The 24,231-nt window shown below is 36.1% G+C and overlaps 1 protein-coding gene across 2 annotated transcripts in view; it reads left to right on the top strand.

Annotated features, from left to right (window-relative positions):
- Positions 1-22,982, top strand: part of LOC145660669 (protein IMPACT-like) — a 36,578-nt gene extending 13,596 nt beyond the window's left edge. Inside the window, exons 2-5 of one of the 2 annotated variants that reach the window (XM_081725993.1) lie at positions 607-839; positions 4,146-4,382; positions 10,926-11,085; positions 22,762-22,982. In XM_081725993.1, the coding sequence (XP_081582119.1) occupies positions 607-839; positions 4,146-4,382; positions 10,926-11,085; positions 22,762-22,920 (789 nt within the window). In that variant the 3' untranslated portion in view covers positions 22,921-22,982. Of the gene's footprint in view, positions 1-606; positions 840-4,145; positions 4,401-10,925; positions 11,086-22,761 lie in introns of both variants that reach the window. The other variant, XM_081725992.1, reaches the window with a different exon arrangement.
- The last annotated feature ends 1,249 nt before the right edge of the window (positions 22,983-24,231 follow it).

The following is a 24,231-nucleotide window of genomic DNA, read 5'->3' on the forward strand; positions in this document are numbered from 1 at the left end:
TAAATATTCCCCATGTGCGGCTTTGCAAAACTCAAAATAGTTATAAATATATAGGGATGAAATTGTATAATCTATTGCCACTTAGAGTGAGAGAAATGGAGATTAAAAATTTTAAATGGTTTTGTAAAAAGTGGCTCTTAGAAAAGTGTATATATAGTATTTCAGAATTTCAGGATTAGAATAGAAAAGTAGTACTAGGTAAAATATAAAATATTGTATTGATTAATTAAAATTGTAAATATTACATGTACGCAAACTTAAATTTTGACGTTGTCTATTACAACATCTTGTTGTTTAACGACAATAAATAATTCTTATTCTTATTCTTAATATAGATAAGTAAGTGCTTAAACGTATACCTACTTTTATTTCACAGTATTTCGAAATTTCAGTAATTCAGGATTTTAATCACAACCTCTGTATTGACGGTGCATTTAATACAAAAGACACTCGTTTTGCATAGAAATTATTATTTTTACTTTTCTTTAAGATAGTGATCTTAAAATTATCGAAATGTTCGAAACGAACTGATTTTATTATTATTCTAGTAGAAATAGATGTAATTGAAGAGTTTCGTGAATTTCAAATAATCAACGTATTTCGCAGGTGGAGGAAATTGAGGCACTTTCTTCTATCTACGGAAGTGATTGGAAAGTCGAAGATGAAACAACCAGATCTTACAGCATCAAAGTTAACGAAGGATCGTTGAGTATGACCCTCTATATTACACTTCCCTTAGAATATCCGTCAGAATCGCCTCCTATATATCAGTTGTCTGCTCCATGGTTGAAAGGGTTGGAAAAACAGGAAATCTGTGGCCAACTTGAAGAATTATATTTGTACGTATTATTTATTTTTAAATTGCATGCGTGTCGTCTTCTCGGTTTTTTTTTTTCAATAATAATAATAATAATAAGGCAACTGGGCATTTCTTTTGTTTCTAAAGGATCTATTCTCGCAATCACAGAGACGATAATTCAGTATTTTTGCTTGAAATAAAGGTCGTATCTTAACGTAAATATACTTTATTTTTTATATAACTTTGAAAGATTCCACTGATGTTGAAGCACAAAGCATGTGGAAATCTTACTACGTAAGTAATTTAAGCCGCATTGATGTAGCCTTGAAAAATATATATTCGCTAATAGTATCCGAAATATGTAAAATTATTTCAATCGATTAGGAATTCTAAATGAAGTTAGTAGTAGTACCATTTTTATCTTGTAAAATGTATTAGGTACATCCTATTAGTAATTAATTTTAATTTATTGAAATTATCTTGTAACCTTTTAAAAACAATCAAAGCTAGGGTGAAGTGTATGTTACTTTTTTGGCACAAAAATGCATACCACCTCCAAGTTAACTGCGAAATCGCGGTAAAGCATACCAAATCATGTGTTTTATTAATACGCTCTTTTAGACAATACTGAGCTCGATGGAACTGTGGTATTGCAGTTCGCCGCAGAACCAAAACTTATTTTCTGTTTTCACCGTGTTAAAAAAGCGGATTTTTTTTTAAATACTTCTATTCAACGGTGTAGACTCAAAAAACTCGAAAATCAAAACAAAGCAAGATGAGAATCGACCATTTTATCCTCTGGAGGGCAAGTTTTCATGGAATTTAAGTTTTAAACATATATTTTCACTGTCTTTTCACTGTGTCCAGATATGCTTATTGTGTTTTGGAATTATTCACGGCAAAGTACTAAAAGTAATAGAGCATTATGACAATTATTTTAAAATACATTAATGTTAGTTTAGAGGAGAAGAAAATAGAAAAAAAAAATCTTAATCATTAAAACCGTTTCCAGCCTTTAAACAGATGTCACTACTCTCTATCGAATGCCACTTTGTGTTTGAAGTATGCAGAAGACAACTTGCCATGCAGTTTAACTTATTTTGGGAGGTGTGAAACTGTTACATGTGGACCCATAATACAGTATGTCCTGATGAAAATATACCAATGGAGCCAATAGTGATAGAATCGTGAGACTCAACTCGCCCCTTTTGTTTCTCGGCAAATATCAAGGCGGTAGTCAACCTTCTTCCAGGTGGTGCACAACATTTGAAATGTCACGGGTCCAAAAGCATCGATAATTCGTTGTCTTAGATCTTCCAATTCTTGAACTTGGGTCTCGTACACCAAAGAATAACGTCCAGGGGTCAGTCGGGCGATCTTGGGCACCTTTCAATGGAACCTCCACCCACTGCCTTTCTTCTTCAACACAGAACCAGTTTCCAGCAATTTTTGTGCCATATAACAACGCAATGACGTTCTGGTGATTCCAGTCCGTATTATCTAAATCTTGTGTATACGGTTACAGGGGACTTGAATTCTGCGAACTGAAAACAGCACTCCACTTTTTGACGAACAGTAAAGGACACCACTTTGCTCACGAGTAATGCGCATCGCAATGACAGGTTGTGGTGAGTTATGAATCATTAGTCATTGGGACATAGAAAACATGGTAGAAGAAAGTAACTAAATTTGACTGCAAAATTTCCTTAAAACTGTACATAACGCATATGGTCAAGGAGTTGGACCACATACCGTGAGTCTGGCAATACTGCTTCTAATGAACATAGTTTAGTTCTTATATTTACTCCAATTGTATAAATAATTTTGTAAGTGGCGAGAGAAGACATCCTTAAAAAGAAAAAGGAATTTTTTTTCGACGATATTCTTAAGGATAATTGGGCACGAGAGGCGGCCAGAAAATTCGTACCCTCACCATGATAGAGATGTGTAAGTAATGTTAAAATTTGTGCGATGATAGATTGGCAACCTACTAATATGTGTGCTAATTTTTATCTTTACTGGTCCTTTTGAATAGAAAGACGTTAACAGGCAGAAAATTAGGCGGCTGCAGCATGTTGGATAATATCGAAAACCGAATTGTGATTAGATTCGTCTATCTTCAAGGAAAGTCAGCACAAACGATATATGAAGAGGTGGCAACTGCGTACGATGAGTAATGCCTATCTTATGACGCAATGGAACCCTGGAAGAGATAATTCAAATGTGGTCGCACAAGTCTACACATAGGGGGTCTCTTGGGGAATCCAAAGAAGGTCGTCCTTCATAAACTAAAAACCCATGCTTAGTGGCTAAAGTTAAACAGCTACTGCCTGAACAAGATCGTGTGACTATTAATGTTTAGCTAGAGAGGTGTCAACATTAATAGGAGGACATTCTTTGTATGGGTAAAGTGGCAGCAAGGTGGGTTCCCACATTGTAGCCAACTTTTCGGAAACAACGGGTTCAATATGAACAAAGTATTTTGGACCCATATTACAAGGACAGGTTGCTTTTGTAAACAGACAAAAGATTATGGATGAATGTTGGGTGTATCTATATTTGACCATGAAATCAAAATAATGAGTGAACCGTGGAAATATACATCGTCTCCCACTCTGAAAGGCTAAAGTGCAACTTTCATGTTCAGCAATTATCGTGTTGTTCTTGTTTGGGGAGGGGAGGTACTGTTGACAGGTTACTTCTGATTACTCAGAAGAAAGAGGCTCAATGACAGGAATTTATGACAGCAGTCTGTTTCAAAAGTTAGGAGGTGCTATCAAAACAAAAAGCCGTAGTTTATCTCATGCACCGGCACCCCGAGCAGAAAAAACTAACTTTTGTGACTGAAATGTGTCTGTTAACCTTTGTTCCATATACCATATTCACCCATCTGGCTCCGTCCGATTACTTCCGCTTCCCAAATGTGAAAAGATGTTTGCGGGATAGGCGTTTTTCGGATAATAAATAGGTCATTACTAATCCAATGGGAACCTGGTTTGCCTCTTAACACCTCAGATTTTTGTGCAGATGTTATTAACGGATTGATCCATGGCTGTAAGAAATGCAAGGCAGTACGAGGGGAATATGTATAGAAAGATGCGTCCGTGGACTAAATTGCAGATCCCTGGCTCATCTGTCATGGTAATGGTAAGAACGTCCTGTGGTCTCTCGTATTTTTTTAACGCATTAAATGTACAGTGTGTTTTTATCCCTAAGCTGTTGCAAGTATTTTTCTGTACAAAACATTTTTTTTATTTTTTAAAGTTTCTCCGCTGTACATGTCTAAGATTAAAATTCAGTTAATATATTTCTGTTATATGTATTGATTGTGATTTTATTATTTCAGACAGAACATTGGAGAAAATCTGATATTTCAGTGGGTAGAAAAGCTTCGTGAAATACTTCAAAATAGGTCGCCCAATGTTGAGCAAGAAACTGAACATAATGAAGACGAAGAAGAATTGTCTCCACTGCATTCTGCTGACGTTTCAACTAGTGAAGTTGATGAAATACCAGACATAATTCATGGCGAAGTAATATGTGACCGAAAGAGCTATTTTCAAGGTCATGCTGCTAAAGTTGTGTGCGTTCAACAAGTAAAGTAAGATTCTGTATCTTAGAGTTTACTAGTATACAGGGTGGCCCAAAAGTAGGTATACAGTCCCGTACTGATCGGTCATGACATTTTATATCATTTACTTATTGTTATCCATGCAGGTATTGACTTAGTTTCTTCCTTATCTATTTTTAATTTATTTTCACTTATGCCTTAAGCTCGGAACAAACCAAAGCAAATAAATTAATTATATTAGTAAATTAAAATGTCACATGATCGATGTTGATCTGTATACCTACTTTTGGGCCACCCTGTATGTGTACGGGTAAAGTGATTGAAGTATATGTTTTATTTTTGACAAGAAGGAAATCTTAAGTTCAGTAACCTAAATGAGACTGATTTGTTTCGTCAAGAATTAAATCTTAAGTTCTGTATCCTAAATGAAACTGATTTATTTTGTCAAGCAGGAAATCTTAAGTTCTGTAACCTAAATGAAACTGATTTATTTTGTCAAGAAGGAAATCTTAAGTTCTGTATCCTAAATGAAACTGATTTATTTTGTGAAGAAGGAAATCTTAAGTTCTATAGCCTAAATGAGACTGATTTATTTTGTTAAGAAGGAAATCTTAAGTTCTGTAACCTTAATGAGACTGTGATTAATGTTGCAAATATATAATGAAGATGGAATATTCAGTGAAATTGACTTTCCATAGGCTTCAATTTAAATGAAGTCGACCATTTCCAGGTCAAAGGTTGCTGACAAAATTTTATTTATTTTGTAATTTTTTACTGAAGATTATACCATATTCTTGGACTTGAAAACGCGTATTCATTTATTTTTTTAGCCGTGCAGGTTTGTTTGTAGCGGCCGTTTTGTGTAGGCGCGTGTGCGTATTTTGCACTTTTCAGAGGATTCCGTTAAACGCTGTAACTTTTTAGGTTTTAAAGATAATGAGTTCAAACCAAACCATATAAAAGATAATGGAATGGACATTTTATGTTCTGTGCAGATTGAGACCTACTTTAGTACGTCGTAATAAAAACTCTGAACATTGAGGTTGGAAACCTAGAAATAGCCATTTTGGAATGTACATTTTCAAACGAAATAAATGAGACTCACCTTCAATTTTTTGTCTACATAGAGACTAGATAGTAAACAACTTCCCAAACAAGTTTCAGATCTGAGAAACGTATACTTGATTTTTTGGAAATTTTTAAACATTGCAAATTTTCGAAAATTGAGCATTTTCATCATCAAATATCCCAGGAAGGACACAAGTAAAAAATCCCAAATTTACACAAAATAGACGATAGTTGTGCAATAACAAGTGGGTAAAATCATATCACTGGAACTTTAGTAGTTTCCCGTTTCATTAAAGTTGTTGCAATGATGTGAAATTTCGCGATTTTAACAGCTGAACAGATGTACAGGTTTTGTGTTGATAGTATATCAGGCATACAATTTATCTATGTTTCATCAGAAGTAGTGCAGTCAAACAGCAAGAAATTCGAGATTTGCTACTTGTAAAAGAATTATTAATACCAGATCATATCATAGATGTGTGCCTACTACGCAAACACAAATCAGATGTTATGAATACGCACAATCAGATGAATTTACTGATGGCAGTACTTCAGTACTTCCAGAACATATCATGTTGTCACTTGCACCTGATGATACCGTAGCCTGTATTTACAACGAGTAGTGAATTGTAGCTTTGAAGACATCAGTCAGGAAAAAAAAAAACGATCTTTTTGTTCCCTTTTTCCATCCCCATGGCCCGAAAACCTCTTTTAAGCCATCTACGAATAAGAAAGTGTGTGTGTCAATCAGTGAGGTTCTCCGGAAACTCACACTCACAGAGTTCATAACTCCTGTAGATCGTACTTTCAATATCCGTACCATACTCTGTACACAGAGTAGTCATCTATTTACCTCACTGCTGTCTTAACAGCAGCGCTATAGGCGCAAAAGAAATAACACGCATTTCGTTTTTTGTACAAGATATGATTCATAAATTATGCACACTTTACCCATTTAACATTACTGTCCTGTTATTTTGACTTTTGCTACAAAGTTTATATCCACTCCTCATGGCGCTTCATGATATTAAGTCCCAGTGAAGATAAAACTTATAACTCAGAAACTACTCAAGTCTCAGTGATGCAATTTTATCCACTTGTTAGTGCACAACTATTATCTATTATGTACAAATTTGAGATTTTTCAGTTGTGTCCTTCCTGAGATATTTGATAGTGAGAATACACGATTTTGAAAATTCGCATGTTTAAAAATTTCCCAAAAATCAAGTATATTGTTCTTAGATCTGAAACTTGTTTGGAACGTTGTCTGTTACCTAATATCTATGTAGACAAAAAATTGAAGGTGAGTCTCATTTATTTCGTTTGAAAATATACATTCCAAAATGGCCATTTCTAGGTTTCCAAGTTCAATGTTAACAGCTTTTTTTTCGACGTTCTAAAGTAGGTCTCAATGTGCACAGAACATAGAATGTTGTCCATTCCATTATCTTTTATATGGTTTGGTTTGAACTCATTATCTTTAAATCCTAAAAAGTTACAGCGTTTAACGGAATCACCTGAAAAGTTCAAAATACTCTCAGGCGCCTACACAAAATGGTCGCTACGACAAAACCTGCGTAACAAAAAAATAAATGAATACCCGTTTTTAACTCCCTGAATGTGGTACAAACTTAGGTAAAAAAATAATAAAAAACTAAATTTTGTCATAACCATCATTGGTTGATTTTATTTGGATTGCCCCATAGGCAAATTAATGTTGCTAATGAAGTATAAGACCAACTTGGTATAATTAGAAGTTGAGTCTGGTACCCTGCGCTTCAGCAGTTCTATTACTGAGCCTCTTCTTTCGAAAAGGTAAATGGCACGGAATAATCGAATCTGTTATTAGCAAAGTATCTAAAGTGCTGAAAACAAAATGTCAATCACCTTTTTCGTAAGGACTTGTTCATAGTCTTTCGGTGTGCGTTTATAAGTTAAAATCTTGTAAGCAGTATCACATTTCAGATAAAACCCCTAAATCAACAATCACCCATCATAGTTTTCTATTTACTTTTGTGCATGTTAACTTCAAAACTCTAATCGCAGTTCGTAATAATTTACTTAATACGAAAAGATATAATACTAACCGTTGTGCTTTCTTTGTTTGATAAATAAAGGATATTGTCTGGTTATAGCGTAGCGTTGGATAAGTATTTGATTTGGATAATTTTAGAAATTTTGTATGGTCTAGCGATATACTTTTCTATTTTTTTTTCTTTCTCCTTCTTTCTTGCTTTAGTGTTGTTCTCTACTCTTTCTAAAATGTACTCACATTGTTTGCTACAAATATTCATTAGTAGTTTGTATAATAAGCAGGGTTGGCAAAAACCATTTTCTTTGTTTTTTTGGCTTAAACCCTTTTTTTTGGGGGGGGGGGGATTAAATAATTTGTTCTGTGTATTTAAATTATATGTGGTCAAAAATAAGTTTGTTTCGCCTTTGTGTTATGCAACAACTGGGTTATGCTGGAAGGGGTCAATAAGCTTAACCCTTAACTGTGCTAGTAAAATAGTCTACTGGTGAGATATCAGATAACCCCACGTTAAAATTACACGATACATTTTGTAGTAATAGTTATATTGCACGCAATAGTTACAGATATGGTTACACATAAGCAGGACAAACGTACAAATGATGTTCCCTGTAAATACTTTCCTTGGAATTACATTGAAAAACAAATGTATCTGCCTACAACGAGAAAATGTACGTTGCTAAAGAGAGGTTGTGAGGCATTTAAATACCCCACCCGCAAAGTTACGGGTTAAAGCGGAATCCAAACCGCTTCTCGGCTTACGTCCCAGAGAAATTGTTCTCCTTTTGGACTTGGAACAACAGAACGGAAGTCCCACTCACTTCACTCGAACACCAATACTATATTCGCTTATTCGGAAAGCAGGACTATCCCGTTTCATTATAAAGTTGGGTGGTCCGGTCAGTAAATTTCTTAAATCGGGAAACTTCCACCTTAGTCACTGGGAAAATCCTCTTATTAATGTAAATGCAAAACAATAACGGGAAAATCCCGTTATTGCTTTGCATGTAAAATTTTACAGTCAACGTATCATAATCAATACGCTAAAACTAAGGTATTAATTTACAAATTTAGTATGTAAATATCATTGAATAAAATTAAAACTGGAAGTCCGATCCAAGCTAATGTTGGAAGCTACGTAGGCAGTCGATAAATTTTGCCAATTTCTATCGATATGTTTAAGCAACCTTGGCTTCTTTATAAAACAACAGGCATTCAGACAAACAAAAACAACAGCAATCAGATATACAATTTGGTTTAGTTTCGTATGTTTAGGCTTAACATCCTTATGTAATACCGAGGTTATCAAGGAGAAGACTTTTGCTTAAAGTGACATCCGAACCGCTACTTGCTTTACACTTGAAAGAAGGGTTGTGGTTCGACCGAGAATTGAACATGAGACGCCTTGATTAAAAGGTGAAAAGGAGGTAAACCTAATGGAGACGGTTTGATATGTGGGAACGTCTTCATGCAGGTCATACGATTTAAAGTTTTTTTTTTTTTTTTTTCAGCTGGTTTAAACCAGCCAACCGTGAGAGTAAGGAACTTCATTTTGTTGGTTAGGCATTGACGTTTTCATCTTACGTGCGGAGGACTCGGGTTCTCTTCTTGGTAAGATCTCATGTGATTCGAATCCTACTTAAGTTATAGGTCTCATCTCACATTTGATATTGGTTCTGAAAAATAACAGTAAATCCCGAAACACTCAACCAACCAGTAACTGATTTGCGCGGAACATCATTAAAAATAAATCTTTTCGCATTGAATCGCCTATTATTAAATTTATATATAGCTTGTGCATAATGCAAGTTCTGGTTCTTAGTTTGATGACGGTTTACGCCTCTCGGGAATTACTCTTCGGTAAAATGATGTGGTATGCAAAGTATTTATTCATTTGCTTAGTATAATGCTCTGCTTAATTAGACTTCCCTAATTGCGTCATCAGTTTTTAATATATTGGGAGTTTTCGAAGTGGAAATGTCAGCGAATTTATGTCATCATATTTATAGATTTAATCCTAAGGTTTGCGGTTTTATAGGGAAACATCAAACCAATCGAAGTTAGGCTTAGTGGCAATTTTGGAAAAACCAAGATTTAAAATAATAATAATAATAATAATCAAAGCAGGTACATCCTTGAATATTAGTAATCTTCTCTGAATCATTTCTGTTTTCTGAGAATATTTAAACACCGAGTATTCAATATTAGAAAAATGTATCTACGTCAGATCGAATCTGGAAATATACCGTACTTTTAGTAGGTCAATACTGTCAAATATTTTTCAATCCTGAATAAAAAGTGACGTCTATATATATTTATTGAGTTAAAAATTGAAAATCATTATTGCTCTTATTCTGAGTGAAGGAGATCGTTATACATTTATATGAACCCGAGACAGTATGCGCTGGGGCTATAAAACCCCAGGAAACTTTTACTAGACGGCACATGCGCTCCCGTGAAGGTAGAGCGTTATGCACTTATGACTTTTCATTTCTCTCTGAGTTGTTGGTGGCAGACACACTGGTTTATCGTCCGCCGGAGGACATGCTGGGATCTTGTAGATCCCACGCATACTATTTAGTCTTAAGATTTTTTTCTCTTTCTTTTTTTTCCCTCCATCTAGATTTAATCATTTTAAATTTTGGCTTTTTTAAAGGTAAATTATAGACCTTGTCAACCAGCATCATCCCTATTTATCCAAGGATCATGGTTCATACCTCATTCTCTTTAGAATAGAACAACCTTTTAAACGGTACCATTCACATATCTCCATCATGTATCTGAGGCGGGAAAATCGCAAAAAAAAGGGACTTTTTGTTTTTAAAAAAAGTCTTTACCTTTTTGCCTTTCTGAAGCCCCTGCGTTAACGCAAAGATCTGAAACAAATCTGAAAAGTAGTAACGGGTGGACTGAATGTGTGTGCAAAATTTCAGTCTTCTAGATGCAAAAGTAAGCCCACCAAAAGTAATAAAAATAGGCCTAACATTTTTTTTATTTATTTTTTTATTTTATTTATTTATTTATTTTAGTTATGAAATCGTCATCCCCTATGTCTCGACGCAGGAAGACGTGAAACCATACTTAACGTCTTCTACAATGCCTCCAGGCTTGAAAAAAACAGTAAACAGCTTTATGAATAATGGACTTTTTTAATATAATAATGAAGATACTACCCTCTCGATGTAATTTAAAAGAGTTAAATCATATTGGAGTTTCGTTCATATTCCTTTTGATTGACTTTGAAAATAGTTAAGACCAAACAATTAACTGCTTGATAATGTACGGTAGATTATTACATGTCACACAAATAAAAACATAACCCTATGTTCTTTAATTTAAGAGCTTGAAACCGTTGAATTCACAATGGCGTCTCAAGTAGGTGGCAACAAAGACAGAATATAAGATTTGTGAAGAGAAGCAAGGACGTTTTCTTGATATATACTTTCTCTTTACAGACAGGTGTTGCGCAGACTATATGAAAATAAGAAAATAGCAAATGCCACCCACAATATTTATGCCTATCGAATATTCAAAGAGGATACCAAAACATTCATTCAGGATTGTAATGACGATGGTGAGACGCATGCTGGAGGCAGAGTTCTTCATTTGTTGCAGGTAAGGATACATGAGTTAAGCATTTCTAATTGAAAACTGTAAGTAATAATTTTCTACACAAACAACTGGATTAAGTAACATCAGGGAACCGATAGAACAAATACTAGATAACACCAGTGATTAAAAGAAAGTGCTGAAAACTTGTACATGAAACATGTATTTACCTCTTAAAAGTTGTGTGTATTTACTTGCATAATCTCACTTGGCTCTAATACACTTCGTCCAACGAGGGAGGTCAATTGTCCTCCCTCCGTAAGTGTATGTATTTCAAACGTATTATATCTCTTGCATACGTCTTTCTCACATATATTTTTAACCAATTGTACACTTAATATATGTTAGCACAAACTTAAAGCTTTTATGTCGTTACGTAATCTTGCCCCTCTGAAGCCATCGTCCTTGTAGACGCCACACATATGTTCTTTGCAGCTTGATAATCAGAGGTTTCCATTATTTCGACTGGTGCTGTTTTATGTCTAGAGTGTAGTAGTGTTTCATCGTTGCTTATGAATTGATGCATAAAAGTAGCTGAATTTTTCCTAAAACGGGTTATGTTGTCCTTATGTATTGTGATTAATTTTTGATCTGATAAGAACGTCGCGGCACCCATCTTGTACATTGTTTCTTCATCCACAAGTCTTCAATCAAAATGTGAAATATTTCTCCGTCTGAAGTGCTTAAAGCTTTTGCAATATCATCCACATTTGATCAGTAATTCTGTAATACCATATTATGTGTTTCTGCAATGATTAGTATAGTGGCAAATTTTGGTCGTCTGTTTTACGAATCATCTTTCAGACTTCCACAACCACGTTTAATCAATCTCAAGTGTTGCTGAGTGAAGGATGCTTTCTTCTGAACAATATAACTACTTGAGTCAAATGTTTTTTGTTTTCCACGCTTTTAGCGATAGAGATTGCTACGCTTGTCCGAAATATTTAACGACAAGTGATCGAAGGTTTCTTCAAAGAAATAAAAATAATAAATTTCGAATATATATATATATATATATATATATATATATATATATATACAGCGTGATTCAAAATGATGTGAACGATTACAACTCGTTATAACTTTTTATTAATCATCCAAATAGCTTCAAATCTTACAGTTAAATGCTAAAACTCTCCACGTTTTTGTGATAAACAAATGAAAATAGTACATCACAAATGTTTTATGTGAGTCCCCTTTGTTACCCTGCATACATCTATTCGGTATTCCAATTCCGCCCAGACCCGTTTCAACATGTTTGCATCAACAGTTTGCACTGCAGCAGTGATGCGCTCTTTCAGTTCAGTCACATCTTGGAGTAGAGGGGGTTTGTAGACAACGTCATTTAGATGTCCCCACAGAAAAAAATCGCAGGGGTTTAAGTCCGGTGATCTTGGTGGCCAACGTAGAAGCTGATGATCATTTTTACCTGATCGCCCAATCCAGCGTTGTGGCAGTCTGTTGTTGAGGAAATTTCTGACATTATGATGACAGTGACATCGAGCTCCATCCAATTGATAGATGAAGTTTGCAATGTCATGGTCGAGCTGTGGCATAAGCCACGTAGTATGCATTTGTAGAAATGTTTGTCCAGTCACAGTTCCTTCGTCAAAGAAGTACGGACCATAAACTTTTGAAGATGAAATTGCACAAAACACATTCGTCTTTGGTGAATCACGCACAATTTTACAGATTTGGTGAGGCTTCTCAGTTCCCCAAATGCGAACATTTTGTTTATTCACTCTTCCCGTCACATGGAACGTAGCCTCATCAGTCATCACTGAAACAAAGTTTGCCCAAAAAATCATCATCAACACTGCAAAACTTGAAATGACTCTCAAAAAGTCTTGCGACACGTTTGATCATTAGGTGTTAAGTGTTATAACAACGGCACTCGATACGGATACATCTTTAAATGTTTACACACAACACGCCAAACAGTTGTGTGAGGCATTTGAAGCTCTTTGCTAACTCTCCTTGTTGACTTATGTAGGCTGCGTTCAAAACTGGTTCGAATCCTTTCGACATCTGTCTCAGAAGTGGATGGCCTACCGATCGATTTTTCTTTACAAATGCATCCCGTTGTGCTGAATTTGTCATACCACTTACGTATGGAGTTCTTTGAAGGTGGATCTTTATGAAATTTTGTGCGGAACTCGCGTTGAACAGTAACAACAGACCGACAAACGTGAAACTGTAAAACGCAAAATGCTGTGTCTACACCACAGGCAACCATCTTGGAACTAATCACTCTGCCACCTAGCGGATAAATTTTAAACTACTACGCTCGTTCCAAACAAAACTTGAGGATAATATTGAAAGTATTTCCATAGAGATTTCATTGTTGTTAGAGTATTATCACTTATAGAACGTTTCCTTATCGTTCGCATCATTTTGAATCACGTTATATATATATATATATATATATATATATACAGGATGGTAAGAAACTATTTGAACAAGCTTCGGGAGCTGATTGCTGACACCGAAACAAGCAAAAAAAAAGAAAATTCCTGTGCAACTTTGGTCAGTGAGGGATAGTTTCGGTGTAGTAGTTGGAGTAATAGTCTGAAGAAGGAAGTGATATACTTTCGAAACTGTAACATTTCTAGTTAATTTATAATAAAGATTATAGACAGCCTTGTAAGAAAGTGTGTTTAGTTTGTGTTTATAAGATGGACACAAGGCCTTTTTTATCATAATATCCAAGTTTTTCCATACGTTATTGGAATCAAAATGCCTATGTTATATATTCATTATCTCTTTTACTTGAACATTAATGGAAAATGTGTGACTGTAAGTGTATTCTAAGTTGAAGGAATGAAATGTGAATCACTCGGAACAAATTCAGAAGAGTACGGTGGATAAGGGAAAGATTCTCATACGATGTGCTTCAATTAGTTTATTGATTTCTTGGCCACGATATACATCAACGTCGGATCGAGATTGAATGGATATACAACTTTCCGTAAACAGTGCAAATTATTCAAACTTTTCTTTCTTTCTTTTTTTTCTGTGGTGGTTAATTCTTGCTTCGGAAAGATTATATACATATATAAAAGCACATTTCTCAATCAGACACACTGAAGAGTGTACCTCAATAACTGAACTCAGGGGAACAAGGTATCGCTGAAGCACAGCTCTTACAGTGTTGCTTCTTCGATATCGTTTTTTAGAGGAGACAAAACAAAAAGTTTATTGTATGAAGCTGATATGGTAAATGAACCCTTTTTAATTACCTTTTTTTTCCTTCCTTTTAAGTAAGGAAAGAAAGGTTCTACATTAGCCATTTCCAAATGGCCAATATGTAACGTAAGAGCATGTTCTTACGATTAGAGCAAAGACACAAGGTACTGGTTGAGCAAAGAAGAGGGAACAAGGGTGTAGTGGAAATAAAACAAATGTTGACAGTGTAGGGTTAGACATGAATCCATGATTAGTGCATCTGCAAAATCCCGACTAAGCCTGTTTTCCTGTTACTATTATCCTCTACCAACGCTAGGTTTGCTGTCGCTCTCTCTGTATGATTTAATGAGAACACGATCAACAAACTGTGACGTCACACAGCTCCTAGTTGAAAATGACTTGTCTACACAATGCTTTTGTTGTTGTTACATTCCTGTTTAAGGCGGCGATTATATTCTTTCGCTATTTGCTTTACGTTTAGGTTGGTCCAGATGAAATATCCGCTCTGAAGTCTGATGAAAAACCCACCTCAGCAGCCAACAGACTGATGGACTAAGGTCACAAACTCTATGCACGTCTGGCAAACAGGCCAGAGTACCCAGCGCGTTGTTGAACAGACTTGTGTGAAAGTGCACCATGTGGACAACACACAGCTATGAATTCAAACTTAGACATCCGCACATCAAGCCACAGACCAGGAGTGACAACTGAACGCACCATTTGATGTTTGTTAAATTTCGTTCCGGTGACACCATTTGAAAATGAGAAGGTGGGCACCAACTAATCTCATGTTCGGATGAACAGGAACACCGTGAAAGCAAACCCCTTGGAAAAGTGTTGGTGCCATTACAGGCAATAAAGGCATACATTCGGCAGCTCCGTGCAATCGATAGGGTGAAAAAGTTGGACGCATGGGTACCACGTGAGTTGACACTGTTCGAGAAGAATCTCATCTCTATGTGTGAAGTTCTTTGAGTATAAGGAATAAATGAGAGTGTTTGCTGCAATAGATTGTCATTCCAGATGAAATTGGGCCTGCTGTAACACTCGTAAAGGGTGAGGACAATGATTGGATGATGATTAACATCCAAGACTATTTCCTAAGCCACCCCTCCGCCCACAGTTGTTGTTGCGAGTATGGTGGTCTATGCTGGAAGCGATCCATCATGTGTTTTTCTTCAGATGAGGTGAAACCATCAATGCAGATGTTAGAGTGATGAATTCCGTGAAATGCACAGCAAACTTCTGTCGTGCTGTTCTTACTTTGTACGACAATGCTTCTCGTAAAATCAGTGCAGCCTCTCCATGAGCTACAGTATAAAACCCTTTTTCACCCACCGTGTTACTTTCATATCCTTTCACTGACTACCACCTCTTCTGGCATCTTGACTTCTTGGCATGATAAGGCGGTAAAAGTACGGTTGAAAACTCTGCGTTGCACACTTCAGACTCCTTTTGCCTGGAAATCCAATTGCTGGCTGGCCATCGCACACTTCAGACTACTTCCACCTCGAAATCCAAGTGCTGGCTAAGCTACGTATCGCAGACTTCAGACTTCTTTCGCTACAAAACCCAATTGCTGGCTGAACTTCGCATCACAGACTTCAGACTACTTCCGCCTCGAAATGAAAATGTTGGCTGAGCTTCGTATCAAATTTTAGCCTTATTTCGCCACGAAATCCAATTGCTGACTCAGCGATGACAAAAGTGCATGGTTGTAGACAACGACTATATTGATTACGTCAGTGTTGTAGTTTTCAATTTTCTAACCTTTGCAAATGATGCATGTGAAAAAAAAAATGAAATGAAATCTTTGAGTTTTACGTCCCACGGTTATGCCGGTTAGGCTAAAGGAGACGGTGATGATGAGTAATGAATAAAACGGTGGAATGAAGAAAGTGGGAGGAAACGGGCGAACCCCGAGAAAACCCACGCACACGGTGTTTGCCCACCACAAAGTTCACTTGGCGGGGGCTGGGATCGAACCCGGGACCCCAAGCACCAGAGGTGAACGCTCTACCACTGAGCCACCGCGGCCCCATGATGCATGTGGGACGGACATTTCGTTTACATCAACGTAATAGTGTGCATGATATATTTAGGTTTGTTTTTGGCCATCAAATGTGTACTAAACTAGATTTTTCTTGTCTGTCTGTCTTTTTTTCTTTTCTTTTCTTTTTTTTTAATTCAGTAAACAAATTTCATAAATTTTCAAGAGAAAAGATGAAGATCTAGTGGAACTCAATCTACGCGAGTTTTATCGTGTATTTAACGGCCGTACACTTACATGAGCTAGTCTTGAGCCCCCTCCCCCCGCAAAAAAAAGAAGGAAAAAGAAATTGTACTATATTATAGGAATTTTTAGTTCAGTTATGGGTATATGTATCAAATACATTTCTAATATTTTGTCTTAACGCTGACCATTTGATTCCTTGCAAATATCGAAGCTTATCGGGTATTGAAAAGCAGCTTGCAGGAGACAAGTTTGGATTTAATTACGGACATTATTTGAGACGTTATCAATAAATGTTTTCTCTGACACACGTAGCACAGGCTGTTGCCATGTAAGTTGTAATAATTTATTAGTACCTCTGTACATAGCTCCCACTCACACACTTCTCTCGCTCTTTTATGGAGCTATGAATACCTGTTTCGTGTTAATCTACTTGTGAGTGCAAGCGATTATCCTGATAGTTCCTTGTTTCAAGGATAATTTCCTAGAGGAAAAGAGATTAAAATTTGAGGACAATTTTTTATTTATTATTTATTTATTAAAAGAAAGAAAAAAAATTGTAATATACACACTATAAACTACAATAGTATATTGGAAACCCGATATGTAAAGTATATTTCCATACCGAATTAGACAGAATATTGTTTCTACTCGGTATTCCAAGGATGATAGAGCTTCGAATTGCAGAAGTCTTATCTTCCAGTCCCAGGCATTATAATCCGCCACACGTTGATTCCAATATTTGATTTCCTGTATGAAATAAGGCTTATATAAGCAAATGTTTGTGTGAACCAATTTCTGATAATGTTTCAGATGAATAGTTGTGAACAGAAGCATCTTACAAGACACGAACACCATTGGAAAGCATTCCATACTCTTTTTTGTTTTTTGTTTTTTTATTTTTATTTATTTTATCGCCTACAGTGATTCAATTAGTCATGAAGTATTATAGGTCTAGTTATTGTGACACATTTTCCAACTACGCTTAACTATGCTTTTCTGGTCCCCAAAGTAACTGAGAATCGCCTGGTCAACCATCTGTTGGACACATTTGGCCTTTGTAGTAAAGAGAAAGTGGAGTCATAGTGCTTACAGTGTTTAAGAGAGCTTTAATCTCTGGGTTTAAGGCGATAAACTCACTTTTCAAACTGTGTAATAAGTCTTATGTTAAACAAAGAAGGGAGAAGGAAGCATCTGGCTAGATATATAGGTGCAGGTACGTTGGTCCTTCTGAAAGATGAGAACAAATACGAAATTCACTGCATCTTGATTCCAACGTATGTAAAAATTATTGTTATACTTCGTGTTAAAAAGTCTTGTTTTATATTACAAATTGTGAAGAAATTTGCAAATTTTTAGTACGTATATTTTACCTATATAGTAAACTTTTAGTTTAGGTTGAGTCTGAAATTGTTAAAACTTGTCAACAACAGTACATCTTTATTTCATCTGGGGGTAGCCATACCCCGTGGTTACTTTTTACACTAGTTTATGTTTTACCTAATTGTTACTCGATTTCTTCTAATATGGTAAGCTACATATATCAGTACTCAATGGTATATCATTCCATTGTAGATAAATAACTGCAGCAACGATCAGCAGAACAATAAATACGCCGTCATTAAATATAAAGTAAACTTACCCTTTCTTGGCAATATTGTGAGCGAATAGAATGTGCCACTATCATGTAAATGGCATATATTTTATCTGGGCGAGTCGGTTAATGGGAAACAAAAGCAAGCTCAAGGGGAAAATATCGGCAGGTACTTTTGCCACCTGTTGTCACTAACCAGTGTAAAACCAACAGAAGAAACAAGCACATGAATGAAATTTATGCTGATCTAAATTTGTCTGGTAGAGAGAGTTTAATACATCTTGCTGCCGACATAAAATGCACATTGATACCCTCAACACGGAAATGCATCCATAGAGAAAGAATTCTCCATTAACTCTGAATGCATCATCGACAGTCGAAAAGCGAAGAGCTTATAGTTATCATGTAGATGTATGATGGGAATATAGTGTATGGATTGAATATTTGATAATATCGAAAATTGGATCATGCGGCTAGAAATACATCCACGTTAAGTTGGTCGTATGAAGAAAAGGGAAGCTGGATGGAAAGAAATAAGAACTTGTAGTACAAGGGCGATACCGAAAGTTAAATTATAATAAAAAATTTACATAAAATAATAAAATAAAGTTATATCTGAGGCAGAAAAGATAAAATCCTTTTTGGACGAAATAAAAACTAGGCAGGAGACAGATAAGACGACCCAACTTATTGTAAAGAAGTGACAGGGACGGTGGCTCAGTGGTAGAGCACCCTGGCCAAGTAAGTTTGTGGTGGACAACACCGTGTCTGTGAGTTTCCTCAGTGTACGCTTCCATATTGTCATTCCATCTTGCTTTGATCATCGTCTTCCTCACTCAAAAGGGCATAATCGTTGGACGTTAAACGGGAAGGTTTCATTCCATTTTTCATTGTTAAAAAAAAAAGAAAGAAAAACTTTATATAAGATAATTAAAACATGAGTTGCACCAAGAGAGAATCAGTAAACGTGCTTACTTATATATAAAAATTCAATTAGTTTTGTCATTTTAGAAAAAAAAAAGGTAAATATATGAAATGATTTGCTTATATGTCCGACCAATTTGCTAGCGCTGCTGTGTACTTGCGCCCGAAACATGAAACCGACGTCGTTATCAGTGTGATATCTCAGTTTGCAGTTCCCCGAGGGCCATTTTGTAGTCGAATGTGAACCGCTATTGGAAAGGGTAAATCATGGCTCTTTTTTCATGCATATTTTTTTTTGTAAAACCGAATAATAAAACAGTGTCGGGAAAATGTTTAGCTATAGGAGCGACGAGAACTAAAGATATCGTGACCCATGCAGAAACTTTCGCTAACAAAAGGGGCTGTTCAAGGCTACCAGCAAAAGTATCGCTTGAAGTGTTTCGTGGAACTCGCTTAGTGGCAGGCCAAGACAATCCATCACCGCGACGTGGACTAGAAATTAAATCGGGTGCAGTCCACTGTCAACCACGTCTTTACCTGCGTTGCATATATACGGTCCAGGTTTACAACTTCCTTTCGCATCACACTGATGAACGTAATGCAGAATAGCAGAGTACAAATGTCTCATGATGGTGTCAGTTCATAAGTCTGTCAATGTCACATCACAGGCATAAACCATTAAAAACACTTTCTGGTATGTAATTCACGTTGTTCTCAATGATAGGCAAGACTTATTACCCGATCTCTGCCTTCACCATTTTCTAAACAAAGTTTAATTATAAGGAATTAGGCTTATTGGCTTTACAATACTTTTAAACTTGACCGTATAATATTGCATAAGTCTATATATTACATGCCTCTGTGTGGAGTTTTCATTTAATTGTAGTATTTTTTATGATGTGTTGAATTGTAACATTTAATCTGTTAAGGTGTGCGTTTCTCCGATATTACTTGTATTAACACTCGTTCTTAATATTCCTGTAGAAACCCATTTGATATTCTTAAAAATAATGTACAAGGGTGATAGGAATATGTGCAACAATTTTGATTGTGTGGTAAAACTTGCATCCGCGAGCTGCTGCGAAATGCTGTATGTAAGGTGTTATTACAGAAAACTAAATGAAGTTCCTGTAGCAGTGAAATAACTTCAAAATCCAACCACTATTAGGAAGAGTATATAATGTTCCTTTCTCATGCATAGTTCAGCTATGAAAGAGTTACAAAGCAGTGTCTAGCGGTGGTTTCAGACGTATGTACCTAACGTCGTGACCCGTAAAACACTCAATTTCATTAAATACTTTCCTCGCAGACTTATTCTAAATAGAAATTAAAGTAATTAAATATGCGCTGCACATCGTTTGTTAGATGGTTAATTAGAATAATCCACTCATAATACAAATGATTATTAGAAAGGACAAAGTGGCTTGGTCGACTGTCAACACTGTCAATCGTCAACGTCTTTCAGACAATATGCACGTTACTAGACAATATGCACGTTACTATCGGAGCTTACCTGGCAGTAAGTTACACGACAAAGCCAACGTCCTTCTCATCACTCTCAGTGGTGTCCTGAAATAAGTACTTCCAAAGGCTAGGTAAAGTTAAGCTTTGTTTTCAGAATTAAAACTCAAGGTTAAATTTGGGAAAAGCGCGACAACTAACAGTTAGAGCTGTCAAAAGGAGTTATATGACTAAATCTTTTATTTTAAACAACTTTCTAAGATGAGAAGAGATAGTGTTACAAAAAGTCTGTTCTTTGCGTAGGAACAAATCAGAGTTAATCTTGATACAAATATCTCTGGTCAGAGGATTACTAGTCAAAATGTCAGTTTTTAATCTTTCCAGTCAGATATAGTCAATCTTGGGTGAAGATTACATTGATTTTTACTTAACGACACTGAAAGTTTGTAACCACTTGAATACGCAAAGCACTGACTTCCTATCTTGCTAAGTGTTAAAAAGCCCGTTCAAAAGGAATGATAATTACCTGAGAACTGTCGTCATCGTCTCTAGACTGCATTGATGAGACAGACTGACTACGGTCGTCTGGTCTGAATGCTCTTGGTTTGCATCTCTCTGTCGTCACTAATGTAGTATCCAGATAGCTGTCTTGCAAAACAGACGAAATAGAGATTTATGCAGCATCAAAACTACTACTCTCCATATTAGTTTGATAATAAAGATAAACTGTCCTATCAAAATAATTTGGAACGTCCGTGCAAACACAGTTTACACGAAGGTCTTCGAACGGTAATATTCAATTTGACGTAAAACATGGCCTGTCAAACAGTTTTGTTTGGCATCGATACCGTCGATTTAAAATCTCCAGATGTTCAAATCAGGCAATTAATGAGCGTTGCTATCCTAAACAAGCTTTCTCTTTCGATCGATGGAAAGGAATTGCCAATGGTTCTTTTTTAAAACAGCTGAAGTGGTATAAATCAAGTCAACATAATGGTTTCACTCTTGAGAACAAAGTTCGCGATGGTTAGCAGGTTGGTTTGTTACGTAGTTCATCTTTATTCTTTAATAAAGAAAGATTTAAAGTGAGAATTGAAATCGAAATCATTCATGGGAATTGTAAATAAAATTGTATAATTTGATTCAACAACGACTGAATAACTTTCTTTATATGAAAATAATAATCCTTAAAGATAATTAATAAAATTGAATACAATTTCCTTTTCAGAAAATCTCTTATATTCCAATAACGTTACGATGCAGTCATAAGGCCTGTCGACGTAGTCTTAAATAACGCAAATTAAAGTGCGAAAGATAAACTTCTAAATTTTATAAGCACTACCCATCAGGCGACAAGAGAAAATCTGTAGCGACAATGAATAAGGTAAAATTCAGGCCTGGTAGACTGACGATTAAATTCATTCCATTGTTTCGGCGATGCAAATGATGGGATTTTCTTTCGCACTTAATGGTGTTTCTGAAGGATGCAGATATAATTATGATGGAAATTGTCCACTTGTAGAGTTCCAACAAATTTAAAATAACGCATTATACTTCCAAACTAACATTATCTTCCATTTTTCTAAGAGGATATACCATATTTGTACAGACAAGACACCCTGTTCGTTTACATTTACATGAATAAGGGTTCGGCCACACAGTAAGATTATTCTTTAGTCAGGTTTGTTCACCAAATAGAATAGAAAATAGGGAACCGTGTTTATCGTTTCATAAATAACAGATTTTGTTCTGTGGGACTCTTTAAACTCCTTGTCAAACATTACCATGTATGAACTGAAACAGTGTCCAGAAAATTTTCAGAGAAATTGTGAGGGGATTCCCATGCCCCATCTCTTACTGATTCTTCTGTAATTGCCAAAAATGTACCTATTCTAATAGCACAAAACCGAAGATCTCGTCATGCATTTCTTGATGTATCACTTCACTCAATTTTTTTTTGCATATATCCCGATTAGCAATCTCTATTCATTGAACTATTACTTTTAACTTTGCTATATTATTAAATTTGTATAATGTGTCACGTAAAAGTAATTGATCAGTGTATGGAACTGTATTCGTCCTAATTGTAACTTCCTTCTAAATAACAAAATGTTTGTTTCTTATCTGAGACTTTTGATATAAATTAAGTCTACAATAATAGAATAAACTCAACGTACATACATTACCATGATATCTATTTTAAAGATGGTTAGGCAATCTTATAAGATTTACTCGATTGGAATATTCTGTTTGAATAATTGTTTTAATTTTCATTAATCCACAGATACTGAACGCCACAGATATACTGGTTGTAGTTTCTCGTTGGTATGGAGGAATTCTTCTGGGACCAGATCGATTTCGCTACATAAATAATGCTGCTCGTCAAGTGTTACTGCAGGGTGGTTTTGTGAGTACAGATACTTCACCGCGAAAGAAAAAATGATTGCTGCCAAATGTTACCAGTTTAAATTTGTATAAATAAATAAATAAATCTATTTTTATAAGGATCTGTGTTTTCATTTTAGATTATCATTGTAAATTTGAACTAGCTTCGAACTGATAAGTAAAATATGAATATGTAAAGAAAGACGCTATTTCTTTCAAGGCCTATTGGCATATCTCCTCCTAAAGTCAGTCCCACCTTTAAATTTACGCAGTGGTTTTGACCTTCAACCCCCCGCCTCCTTAGTCACGGCAGGGTGTTGATAATTTTTTTCCCTAGAAAACTTCGACAGTTTTTATACAAGTTTTTAAAGTTTCTAATTCGTTAAAATATTTCTACTAATTTTCTTCGATTCCGTGTGCGTCATTATATCTCTCTTTTTTCTGGGTATTCCTGCATAAAATTACAACTTTACTGGGCAAAGTCCAAAATCAATATTATAATACAAGTTCTTGCCGTTCCAGAGCAATGATAAACAAAAAGCAATGCAGTGAGCGGTACGTATCTTTTAGGTTTCGAAGTAATCTCCATCAGCATCCTACTCCTGCAGCTGCACAATACCTTGGTGATAAAACTCGACGGTCATGGATGCGGAGAAGTCCGTAAGTGCGCTCCGCAGGTTTCCCTTACTTGCGAAGAATCTCCCATGGAAGTGGTTGTCGACGGAATGAAACAAGTTGGCGCAATGTCCGGTGACTATGATGTCACAGTGTCTCCCAACCAGGTTACTGAAGGGTCTTTCAGGTCCTCTGTGCCACTTGTGGCTTAGCATTGTCCTGCAGGAACAGCAGGGTGTCGTGCAGCACACCCTTGCTATCCACCAATGCCTGTTCCAACCGCAATGCGTGGTGCACCCTTTGCAGTTGTTGAGAGTAGAGATCAGTAGTGATGGTCTGACCAGGTAGAAGGAGCTCGTAATGCACCATTTGTTAACAATTCCACCTTGCAGAAGTGATCTTGAGGTGTGAGAAACAGGGTCACGTGGCAACAACCATGTCTGGTACACTTGAGAGTGTTGTGGAGGACGCACTTGTCGTCACCAGTGAGCAAATGACCAAAGATGGGTGTGTTCAAGTGCCGTGTGAGCAAGGACAAACAAGCTGTGACACGTTGTTTCTTATTGGCTGCCGACAATGTGTTGGGGTACCCAATTGCTTAACTTGCATGTGTTCCCTATTCCATGCAGGTGCAGTCTGGTTGTTCACCGAAAATTTTCAGGACCTCGTTATCCAACATACGTGGTCGTCCACTGCGAGGTGTATGCGAAAGGCTCACATCCTCCGAACGGAATTTCTGGAACCAATGTCTGGT

This window comes from Thermobia domestica, chromosome 9, assembly GCF_964235325.1.
Source record: "Thermobia domestica chromosome 9, izTheDome1.hap1.1, whole genome shotgun sequence".
Taxonomy (NCBI): Eukaryota; Metazoa; Arthropoda; class Insecta; order Zygentoma; family Lepismatidae; genus Thermobia; species Thermobia domestica.